Source organism: Trichosurus vulpecula, chromosome 6 (assembly GCF_011100635.1).
Source record: "Trichosurus vulpecula isolate mTriVul1 chromosome 6, mTriVul1.pri, whole genome shotgun sequence".
Taxonomy (NCBI): Eukaryota; Metazoa; Chordata; class Mammalia; order Diprotodontia; family Phalangeridae; genus Trichosurus; species Trichosurus vulpecula.
The window spans coordinates 106,653,385-106,666,249 of NC_050578.1; the positions used below are offsets into that span (position 1 = coordinate 106,653,385).

Consider the following 12,865-nt stretch of genomic DNA (forward strand, 5'->3'; position numbering starts at 1 on the left):
ACTAGGTGCTATTATTTTCCTCATTTTACAGATGAGCAATCTGAGGCAGACAAAAGTTAAGTGACTCGTCCAGGGCCACAAAGCTAGTAAGTATCTGAGGAATGTTTTGAACTCAAGTCTTCCCAACTTCAAGTCTAATAATCTTTCCACGGCTTCAACGAGGTGCCTGAGAGATGAGCTAATATTCCTGTTGCCATTATTTCTCACTACTTAGCTGAAAAACCCAGATCAAAAGGGTAATTTCATGGTTATTAACACTAAACTGTTCTTAATCATGCTGAGAAAGTGAATGATTACAAACTGTTTCATTAAGATATATACCATAGGGGCAGCTAGGTGGCGCAGTGAGTAGAGCACAGGCCTTGGAGTCAGGAGGACCTGAGATCAAATCCAGCCTCAGACACTTGACCCATGTACCAGCTGTGTGACCTTGGGCAAGTCACTTAACCCCAATTGCCCTGCCTTCCCCCCCTCCAAAAAAAAAAAAGATACATACCATAAGTATACCATAAGTATAGTTACGTTTGTATGGCATCCTTAAGTTTTTCAAAACACTTTTCACACATTCAAATGGCAAACATTAAGTGTTTACTATGTGACCTTTGATCCTCAAACATCTCTAGGCAGTTAGGTACCACCATCCTCAATCACTTAGGTCCTTTGATTCCTCACTCTTACTCATACACATCCCCCATCCATTGCAAAATCTTGTTATTTCAATCTTCATAACATGTCATATATATCCTCATCATGTCTTGACTTCTCATAGCTTTTTAATTAATCTCCTTAACCAAGTCTCTCCCTACTCCAATCCATTCTCTACCTAGCTGCCAAAGTAATTTTTTTCTTTTCTTTTTTAAAAATTTAAAAATTTTATTTTTTTCCATGTAAAAACAATTTTTAACCTTCGGGTTTTTGTTTTTTTTTACAATTTTGAGTTCCGAATTCATTCTCATCCTCTCTTCCTTCCCCCATCACTGAGAAGGCAAGCAATTTGATAAAGGTTATACATGTGCAGTCATGTAAAACATAAAGGCAATTTTTCTAAAGCATAGGTCTGCCTATGCTTCATCCCTGCTCAGTAATATCCAGTAGCTTCCTGTTACTTCTGGAATCAAACGTAAGCTCTATTTTTTTTTTCACATTTGATGCGCTTTCTCACCTGGCCTCTTCCTACCTTTCCTATTTTCTCATGCCTTAATCCAGAGGTGGAGAACCTGAAGCTTTGAGGCCACATGTGGCCCTCTCAGTCCTCAAGTACAGCCCTCTGACTGAATCCAAACTTCACAGAACAAATCCCTGTAATAAAAGAATTTGTTCTGTAAAACTTGGACTCAATTCAGAGGTGGCTAGGTGGCGCAGTGAGTGAAGCACTGGCCCTGGAGTCAGAAGGACCTGAGTTCAAAACTGCCTCTGGACACTTGATGTACTTACTAGCTGTGTGACCTTGGGCAAGTCACTTAACCCCAATTGCCCTGCCTTCCCCGCTGCAAAAAACAAAACAAAACAAAAAAACTTGGATTCAATCAAAAGGCGGCACCCAAGACCTAGAAGGCCATATGTGCCCTGGAGGCTGTAAGTTCCCCACTGCTTTAATCCCTCTATGATCCCAGTGGCATATTTGCAGTTCCCTGACCATAACACATTATCTCCTTTCTCTGTAACTGCATGAGCCGTCTGCCATACTCAGAATATTCTGGTCCGGCATCTCCTCCTCTTAGTTTCACTGGTTTCCTTCATGTCCCAGCTCAATTCTCATTTTATACAGGTCTTCCTATTTTTCCTAGCTGCTAGTCCCTTCCCCTCTCAGACTGCCTTCCTTTACAATGCATATACATATCTCATGTTCACCTAATTATTTATATGTGGTCGCTCCATTAGAATGTAAATTCCTTGAGCTCAGGATCTATTTTTTCCCTTTCTAAAAATTAAAAAAGTATTTTTTAATTAACAAAAGTCTGATTTCTCTCCCATTTCCCCTTGCCTCCAATGGAAAAAAGAAAACAAAAATCCTTGTAACAAAAATACATAGGAAAGCAAAACGAATTCCAGCATTGGTCATGTCCAAAAAATATTCCTCAATCTGTACCTTGAAGTTTATCACCTCTTTGTTAGTAGGTGAGCATCATGGGTCCTCTGGAATTGTGATTTGCCATTATGTTGGTTAGAGTTCTTAAGTCTCCAGTTATAGAACCACAGAAAGGTCAAGGTAATTCCCCTATACCAGCACACCACAGATACAGAGTAGTGGTATTGTTGGGTATCGTACAGTTTTTGGGCATAGCTCCAAATTGTTTCTTAAATGGTTAGACTAATTCATAGCTCCACCAACAGTGCATTAATGTGTCAGTTTCCCCACAAACTCTCTAACAATTGTTATTTTCCATTTTTGTTAACTTTGCCAATCTGAGAGAGATGTTGCTTTAATTTGCATTTATCTACTTAATAGTGATTTGGATTTTTTTTCATATTGAAAGCTTGGATTTCTTGCTCAGAAAACTGCTTGTTTCATAGTCTTTGACTTTATCAACTGGGTAATGGCTGGCTGTTCTTAAAAACTTAAATCAGTTCCCTATACATTTTGAAAATGAGACCTTTATCAGAGAAACTTCCTATAAATATTTTTTCCCTAGTAATCTGCTATCCTAATTTTAGCTGCACTAGTTTTGCGCAAACCTCTTTTAACTTTATATAATCACAATTGTCTATTTTACCTTGCGTAATCCTTTCTATCACTTGCTTAGTCATTAACTCTTTTTCTGGGTATAAATATGAAAGGTAATTTCTTCCTTTTTCCTTTGTTTATGATATATCTCATGATATAATGATCTGGGTTTTTTTTATGTCTAAGTCATGTTACCATTTGGAAGTATATGGTGGGAGATGTTGGTCTAAACCACCAGATTGCTGTCAAGTTTTCATAACAGTTTTTGTCAAATAGTGAGTCCTTCTCCCAGTAACTTGAGTCTTTAAATTTATCAAGGATGATGCTACTGTTTTTTATTTTTTTGCTTTTGTCTGTTACATACCTAACCTTCTGATTGACAAATTTTTTTAAACCAGTATTAAACATTCTAATGATTGATGCTTTGTGGTAGTTTTAAAATTTTTTTCTCTAGTTCTATAAAGTATTATTTGGGGAATTGGATTGATATAGCACTGAAAAAGTAAATTAATTTAGGTAGCAGTATCATATTATTCTATTGGTTCAATTTATACATGAGCAATTAATGTCTCTCTAATTATTTAGGTTTATTTCTGCAAAGAATGTTTTATACTTAGATTAAGAAAGTTTCTGGGTGAATCTTGGAAAATATGCTCCTAAGATGAAGTAACTGAGGCCCACGGATTTAAAATTATTTGCTCAAAGTCATCCTTTAAATCTATATTTTGGTCTATAGAATCAAATGGTTTTTAATAGTCAACACATAGGCTCACTGGAATCTTGAATTCTCTGTACTTTTAAGTCAATCCTGTGACCATAAAAATGTGCTGTACCATATTGTTCGCAAAAGACTTCCATGTTTCTTTCTCACATTTTCTTCAAGGATTCCCTTGAATGTACATGTACATATTATTCTTATAAAGATTCTCCAGACATGAGAAAGACATAGCGGTCCGCAGTGATTATACCTAATCAACTTTATTACTATTTTTTTTTTAAGTCACGGTATGAGTGCTCTTCTGATTTGGCTTTCTTTATCACACCTTTCCCTATTCCTGCAACCTGAGAGCATCACCTCTGTCAGGAGATAGGGTAGCATGTTTCAGCATGTTTCTGAAATCATGGTTGATCATCGCATTAGAGTTCCTAAGTCTTTCCAAGTTATCTCTACAATGCTATTATTGATATACATTGGTTTCCTGGTTCTGCTCACTTCACTTTGCATCAGTTTATACAAATCTTCCCAGGTTTCTCTGAAACCATCTCCTTTATTATTTCTTGTAGCACAATAGTATTCCATCACAATTGTACATCATAATCCCCTATTGATGGGCACCTCTTTTGTTTGCTATCCTAAAAAGAGATTTTATGTATATTTTTGTAAGTATCTGTCACTTTTCTTTCTTTTATCTCTTGAAGGTATGGGCCAATTAGGAATTTCAGGAATTCTTAAGTTTTTTTTTTTAAATTGTCTTTATGATGTGTGTGTGTATAAAATGTATATAATGTATAGTGTTCTGTTTCTCTTCATTTCTCATCAATTTATACAAGTCTTCTCAGATTTCTATGAATCTGTCAGCCTTGATCATTTCTTAGAGTAAAAGAGTATCCCATTACAGTTATTTACTGTACTTTGTTTAACCGGTGACCTTTTCTTTCAGGTCCCAAACTCAAATTTGCAAAACTTTCCTGAGACAATGGCTAGCACCTCAATGAGCTCTCAGCACACAGGTGGCTCTCCGGAGTCGGGTGCTGATAAATGTTTAACTACCAGCTCTCTGGAAAATATGCACCCGACACACTTTTAATTCAATTTTCATTATTAATATTTTCCTTATCACTTTAAACCTGGATAAGCGACAAAACAACATATCATGCCCTGATACGTAGCCTTCCCCCAATTCCTAGGTGTAAATGCTGAAAATGAACATTTTACAATCGGATTTCTCGGGAACCCGTAAGAGCTGGCTCCAGCACACACCTGCCCCCTGTCCTAGCCAATCGCCTTTCTCCTCTCCTTTGCTTCCAGTCTTTTCTTGCTTATCCTCGACATCTTTTGAGCAGCAGCAGCGTAGCACTACTACCATAACTTCAGCATCCCGAGTTCCAGTGAGCTAGGATCCTGTCCCCGCCCCATTCTGAGCTTTATGGAAAAGACCTTTAAGGACAAATCCACACCCATGTTCACGCCCCATTAGCGTATCAAAAGGAGCCAAAGGGTCAAGATTTCCCGCCAAGATCCCAGCAAGATACTTGGGCGGAGCCTGCACAACAATGGGGGTTTCTAGACCAGTAAAGGCAGGGAGGGCGGGGTAGGAAGGCAAAGGCACGTGCCACACCTAAACACTTGAGCGAAGCATGCGCAGTGAGGACGTTCCTAGACCAGTAAAAGGTATATGAGAAGAAAACGGGTAAAGAAACCTGCCGGACTCTTGAGTGGAGCATGCGCACTGGAAGAAGAGGAGAGGAGCTGGGAAAACTGGCCGTGGGGGAGGCACGCGCAACGCGCAAGCGCGGCTCTCCTCACGAAATTGCCCGGCTGCTTCGCCAAAGCTGGGAAGCACCACGCAGCCCCTCCACGTCGTGGGAGCGTGGCGTGCGTATTACGTAAGCGAGGCGGACGTTGGCCCAACGCCGGAAGTGCCTCTTTTTTTGTGTGTGTTTTCCGTTTTCCCTGCTTCGCTCGCCGCCTCCCTTTCTCCTGGGCTAGAGGAGGCGAGCCGCCCCGGCCGGAAGTCAGAAGGTCCCCGCGGCGCCAGAACGGCCTCGACCTTGACCCCGACCTTCTCCTCTGCGTGGGATTCCGAGCATGCCGCGCTCGCGGGGCGGGGGCCGGGGCGGGCAGGAGGCCGGCCGGGCCGAGCTGGTGTCCCGCTCGCTGCAGAGCGCGCAGCACTGCGTGGCCAGCCGGGACTTCGGCACGGCCTACGCGCACTACCTGCTCGTGCTAAGCCTGGCGCCCGAGCTGCGGGACGACGTCAAGGTGAGCGCTGGGCCCGGCCGCTCCGCGCCGTCCAGCGTGCTTGTCCCGCCGGCCCGGGCCTTGGGGCGGCCCTGCTTCCTGCCCTCAGGGCGCTTACCCGGCCTCGCACCTTCCAGAGCTGGAAAAGAGGCCTTACGGGCTCTCCAGTTCCTCTCTCTTGGCGGGGTGCCCGAGGAGGCGCAGAGGGGGTTTGCCCGAAGCAGGTGGCAAACTTGAGATTGGAGCTCGAGTCCTCCGATTTACCGGATTTAGAGTCGTGCCCGGGTGTACAGATCGCAGCTCTGACACCTTGGACAAGCAGCTTCGCGTCTCTGGGCCTCACTTTCCTTAGACGTGAAACGAGAAGATTGTATTAGATGATCCAAGGTCCTTGTCAGCTCAGAAACTATGGTCCCATAACTGTTCAGTTTGAATTAGTCTATTAGCCACTAGTTACATTTCCCACTTACTTGCCCTTACTGGAGTGGTCATCCATGTCTATAACGCATACAACCCCTCCCCCAATTATTCTTCTGTAGACGTGCCCTTGTCATACCCCTTTCAGGCTTGCGCACACTCTAGTAGGTATGTAAAACCCAAAACCGTCCTCTACTAGACTACTATCCGTGCTTACTAAAAAAAAATTCTTTGAAATGCATATTTGTACAGGTGTATTGCATATACACAACAGTAGCACCAGTTTTAAAATTGGCATCTAAGCAAAGTATGCATCTACATTATGAACTATTTTTGTGAAAATTGACATAAAAGAGCAAACTGTCACTTCCTTCACACTTTAACAAAAGCTAAAAAAAAGTCCAATTGATATAAGATCTGGTTCAATAAGATAAATGGATGTTCATTTTGTTCACATCTACAGTGAAAAATCCCCCTTGAGTAGATGAGACAGAGCATAGTAAAAAACACTGAGAGATTTCTCCCCCCACATACATTTGGTGCCCTATCATGAATATAAAAACAAATGTGTTTGTATGATGTAAAATTTAAAGTTCAAAGTAAGGTTTAGTCTTGATTAAAAACATTTAACACTTCTTCAGTAATTAAACAGATCTCTCATCTCACTGATGTGAACACTTTATACCTTACCCTGACTTGTGGGCAGAAAATGTCACTGTATGGTCCCCAGCCTCCAGGGAACGCACTTGCAACTTAGCCAGATTAGTCCTAAGATGAGGTACACAATCAGTTGCTAGGTCTGTCCTGAAAGCTGTTCCAGCGTGTAAGACCTTTTGAGCTCTGTTGGCTTCACCTTCTAGAATTTGTATGTGATGACAGTTCAATTCAGCGAGAATTTATTAAGTGCCTACCATGTGCCAGGTAATAGAGGTGCAAAGACAAAAATGAGAGGCACTGTTCTCAGGTTGATTACCTTTTGCCTGGGGATACACAGATAAATACCAAGCATGCAAAGTCATTTTCCTTGACTTAAAATACATATGATTACGTGAAGGCAACTGAGGTATAAAAATGGAACACTGATTCATTAATATGGCAGTTTTCACTGGAAAAAAAAAGCAGTTGCCCATCAATTGGGGAGTGATTGAACAAATTTTAGTATATATAAATATAGTGAATATTACTTTGCCATAAGAAATTATGGAAGGGATGGATGTAGAGAAGCACGGGAAGAGTGGTATAAACCAATGCAGAGTTACGTGAACAGAACTACGAAAATAATTTATACAGTAATTTTTAACATTGTAAACAAAAACAACTTTGAAAGGTTTAAGAACGCTGATCAATAACAACCCTACCCCAGAGGACTGATGGTGATCGTGATACTTGCCTTTTGAAAGAGAAGTGATGGACGTTAAATGCAGAATAAGGGACGCAATTTGAGTCACATCCAGTATGTGGATTTATTTTGCTTGAATATACTTATTTGAATTTGTCAATTTGTTTTTTAATTTCAGAGAGGTTAGATAGGGCAAGTGACACTGTGTTTTGCAAAGTACAGAATAACAAAATTATTTAAAATAGTCTTTTCTGGGCAAAGAGTAGTTAATATTTATGTTTGGTTTTTAGCAGTAACACAAAATCAGGTCCTACTATTTTACTACCTCTGTGTCCTTGGGTAATTCACATATTGTCACTGGGTCTTAATTCCTCTTCTGTAAAATGAAGGGGTTGGATTAGATGGCCTCTACAGTTTCTTTGAACTCTAACTCTGTGATCCTATCATAGATAGGAGATGAAGAAAATGGAATACACCTGACACTTGAACCTCTGTGCAATTTTGCAGTTTCTATTGTTGTAATCTATATGGGGCGTATACTCATAACTGTAGTTAGAGAACTGAATCATATTTCCATTTAGTTGTGAGAAACTTTTTGAGGGAGTGGAATTTAAGGTAGTGCTTTCATTAAATATATTTGAATTCCCTGAAATTCTATATTTGACCCTCTACATGGTCTTTGTTTTACTGATGGATATTTTCCCTCTTTTGAAAAGGAAACCTTTCAGTATACCCTCCTCAAGTGGGCAGAAGAGCTGGATTCTCTGAATCGAGTACAAGACTTATTTGGTTGCTATGAGCAGGCCTTGGAACTTTTTCCGGATGACGAAGTGATTTGTAACAGCATAGGGGAACATCTGTTCAGGTTTGTTATTTCAAAAGCATGGCTTTGTTCAGATATATAGAAGTTGTGTTAAATTATTAATATAGTCAAAACAACTAAAGAAGAGAATGCATTGGGTTTAGCATGGTGCCTCCTGTTTTTCCACTTGTGGTTTTACTGAGACCTTTTAACTTTTGGTCCGGGAGTTAAAAAAAAAGTTTAACTTACTACTTTTAAATTTGAAAGATCTGAGAATACATGGGGGCATGGCAGCGTGGGAAGGTAATCGCCTGATTCTTTTAGTGAGTAATGGGGGAGGGATGAGAACCCAGAGACTATATTTCCCGGAATCGTATAACTAGAGAAGGAAGGATCAAAGCCCTCATCCAGTCTGACCCATACAATGGAATTGCCTCTGTAACTTACCCTGCAACGCTGGAAGGCTTCCAAGGAAGGGGAACCTTCCTCATCTCTGCAGGAAGCTCATTCCTACGTTTGGGTAGCTCTACTTGATAGGGCAGTAGATAGAGTGCTTGGCCTGGGTTCGGGAAGACTCATCTTGTAGAGTTCAAATCGGGCCTCAGACACTTACTGACTTTGTTACCCTTGGTAATCCATTTAATTAACCCTGTTTGCCTCAGTTTCCTTATCTGTAAAATGAGTTAGAGAAGGAAATGGCAAACCACTCCAGTATCTTTGCAAAGAAAACTCCAAATGGAGTCATGAAGAGTCAGACATGACTAAAAGTAGCTGATCGACAGTAACTTGTTAAGATGTTTTTTCTCTTTCTTTTTTAAATGAAGCTCCTTAAACTCTATTATAGTTTTACCTTTTACTTTCAGTTTTTTTTCTTGAAACCTCTTTCCCTTGCTGCCTCTCCAAGTGTGTATATCTTTGGGATTAATAGTAATACTATACTGTTTGAACTCAGAATCCTTCCTGCATGGCACAGCTATGGTTCTAATTCCATTGTGGAAAATAATTCTCCTGTTCTCCTTTTATTATCTATAACACTGATTTATGTTTTAGGTCCTTTTCTGCTGTTCATTGAAGAAACATTAAGCACTTTGTATGTGCCAAGTACTGGGGATAGAGAAAGGCAAAAATAGCCCTTTCCTTCAAGGGGCTCACATTCTAATCAGGCGATACAACATGGCAAACAACTATGTACATACCAAATATGCAGGGAACATACAAAATATACAGGGAATGTACAAAATATACAGGGTAGCGGAACACCACCAGCATTAAAGAGGATTAGGAAAGGGTTCTTGCAGAAGGTGGACTTCTAGTGAGATTTGAAAGAAGCTAGGGAAGCTGGGAGGCAGAGGAGAGCATTCCAGGCAGGGAAGACTGCCATTGAAAATGCGTGGAGTCCAGAGATGGAGTGTTTTTTTTTTTTAAATTTTAACTAATTAATTTATTTTTAGCTTAGAACATTCAGTTCCACAAGCTTTTGAGTTATAAATTTTCTCCCCCTCTCTCACTTCCCCCCTCCCCAAGTGGGCATTCAATCTGATATAGGCTCTGCATATACATTCATACTAAACATATTAGCATCATAAACATATTATATATATTATCAAATATAAGAAGAATTATAACCAATGAAATGAAGCATGAGAAAGAAGAAACAAAACAAAAAGGAGAGAGAGCAAATAGTATGCTTTGATCTGCATTCAGACGCCATAATTCTTTCTCTGTATGTAGATAGCATTTTTCATCATGAGCCTTTTGGAGTTGTCTTAGAACCTTGCATTGCTGAGAAGAGCCAAGTCTATTAAAGTTAGTCATCATATAATGTGGTTGTAACTGTGTACAATGTTCTCCTGGTTCTGCTTCCTTCACTCAGCATCAGTTCATACAAATCTTTCTGCCTGCTCATCATTTCTTGTAGCACAGTAGTATTCCATTACATTCATATACCACAACTTATCCAGCCATTCCTCAATTGGTGGGTATCCCCTCAATTTCCAATTCTTGGCCACCAAAAAAAGAGCTGCTATAAATATTTTTGTATATGTGGGTCCTTTTCCCATTTTTATGATCTCTTCGGGATACAGGCCTAAAAATGGTATTGCTAGGTCAAAGGGTGTGCACATTTTTATAGCCCTTTGGGCATAGTTCCAAATTGTTCCCCAAAATGGTTGTATCAGTTCACAACTCCACCCATAATGCACTAGTGTTCCAATTTTCCCACATCTTCTCCAGCATTTATAATTTTCCAGTTTTGTCATGTTAGCCAATCTGACAGGTGTGATGTGGTACTTCAGAGTTGTTTTGATTTGCATTTCTCTAATCAGTAGTGATTTAGAGCATTTTTTCATATGGCTATAGATATCTTTAATTCCTTCCATTGAAAACTGCCTGTTCATATCTTTTGACCATTTATCAAATTGCATTCTTATAAATTTGACTCAGTTCTCTATATGTTTTAGAAATGAGACCTTTATCAGAGACACTGGCTGTAAAAATTCTTTTCCAGTTTTCTGCTTCCCTCCTAATGTTGGTTGTATTGGCTTTGTTTGTACAAAAACTTCAATTTAACGTAATCAAAATTATCCATTTTGCATTTCATAATGTTCTCTATCTCTTGTTTGGTCATAAGTTCTTCTGTTTTCCATAAATCTGACAGGTAAGTAAGGAATAGTTTACCTGTCAGATTTATGGAGGATGGAATGTCTTGTTCATTGAATGGCAAGGAGGCCAGTGTCATTGGATCATAGCACTTTGTAGAGGGGAGTCCAGTGTGAGAATACTGGGAAGGTAGGAAGGAGCTAGGTTTTGAGGAACTTTGACTAGAAAGTGAGACATAGTTGGATTAGGGTTAAAGATGGTAGTTGTAGTTGAGAATATGGAAGCTTTATTACCGTTGAAAATTTTAAGTAAATTGAACAGTTTATTCTGATGAAAATAAATTACATTAGTTACTAATGTTTCTTTATGGGGAAATGACTTTTTTTCCATGGCCAAGAAGAGCCTCATTTCTGTCGGGCTGGTACTTGGGTTTTCTGGGTTAGATGGGAGTTTTTCCATTCCACATGAGAGAAAAGGCTAGTTTTTTTGTTCATTAGCAATAGGAGGATATTTTGCATATATTTGCATATAAGTAAGCCTTTATAACCCAAATTTACCAATATTAGTATATTAACACTTAATAAATATTAATTGATTGAATGGTAAAATATTTTAAATAGTAATGCTTATACAAAATAATTTTTATTTATTATAAAAATATTTTTCTAAATAAAAATGCTTCCTTATTTTTATAGTATATTTTTGTCCTATAATTATCTATTTTTACTATACCTATTTTCCCTTAAAATAATTACTAGCATAGAAAAAAACAAACCATAATTTTATCTTTAATTTTTAAAATCACATATACTTTCTATTGCTATTCTAATAAATTCAGCCAAAATTAATGAAATGAAGTCATCTTGCTTTAATGACTGTCAATATAATTCCTGATCTAGATAATAAAGCTAATTCCACATTGAGTCAAATTGCCCATAGTATTAAGAATACTTTTACCCATTGGTATGAGTCAGTTTGACTAATGATGATATTGTTATTTTGGTATTATAATTTACAGTGTAATTTGTAGATACATAAAATCTATTACTGTTTTCTGATGTAACTACTAAAGTGTATTTAAAAAATTACTGACTTTAAAATTATATTTAGCTTCAAAAAGTAGAATCTATACTTTCTAGTCAGATATGTTAAAGTTATATTAAAGTATGAAAATAAATCTTTTTATAGTAAGAATAAGTTATTTTAACTTCCATTGCCAGGTTTAAACATTCAAATATATAAACAAGAACCAAGCAAAAGTAAATAAGAATCAAAATGTACAAATAGGAAAAAATTTAATAATTATTATATGTAACTAAATTTCTATTAACCAGTTATTAAAACAAACCTCTTTTTGTACCCCCAGGGCTTAGCACAGTTCCTGGGTCAGTCGGTGCTTAATAAATACTGATTGACTGACTGATTGAAAGCAAAATTATCCTTTATTTCTGTGATCCTTTCTGGGCTTCTTTTCTGTACAGTTAACATTTGTGGGAAGCCTTTTTTAAAATGAGTCTTAAAAACTCTTTGGCCTAGAATGGATCTTAGCAATAATCCTTTAGATGAAAACCCTCATGTTAGCAGCTGAAAAACTAGTAGTTGAAGTTTAGTGAAGTCACATAGCTAGTGACAGACCTGTGACTCCACTGTAGGCCTTTGGATTCCTAGCCCAGCGCTCTTCACGTTGAACTACACATACAACTTCAAAAACTATTGAGTTGCCATTTAAGGTACTCCTCAGATGGACAGGTATGGCAAAACATGTTACTGTTTGGTTGTTTTGGGAGTAGGGTGGGAGAGAGATTGTTAAAGAGTACTTCATTCTTAGGGTTAGAGTGGCTGATAACACGAAGATTGAGAGTGGGGTAGAAAGGGATAAGAACACTGAGTGAGATCTCTTGTTAGGAACAAACCATTGAGTAAAAATGTGAATTGTTGGCAGAAATAAGCAATTAAATAAATGACATATGCACCAATAAACAATATCTTCTCCTTATAGCTGTTGGAATAGTTTTCCATTTAAATGAGATTGAATTATTTAAATTTTAAATGCATATTAATCAAATTGGACTCATTTTAAAT

General features: G+C 38.4%; 1 protein-coding gene across 1 annotated transcript in view; it reads left to right on the top strand.

Annotated features, from left to right (window-relative positions):
- Positions 1-5,350: 5,350 nt before the first annotated feature.
- Positions 5,351-12,865, top strand: part of PRMT9 (protein arginine methyltransferase 9) — a 42,748-nt gene continuing 35,233 nt past the window's right edge. Inside the window, exons 1-2 of the mRNA XM_036765522.1 lie at positions 5,351-5,648; positions 8,100-8,248. Coding sequence (XP_036621417.1) covers positions 5,475-5,648; positions 8,100-8,248 — 323 coding nt within the window. The 5' untranslated portion in view covers positions 5,351-5,474. The remainder of the gene's footprint in view (positions 5,649-8,099; positions 8,249-12,865) is intronic.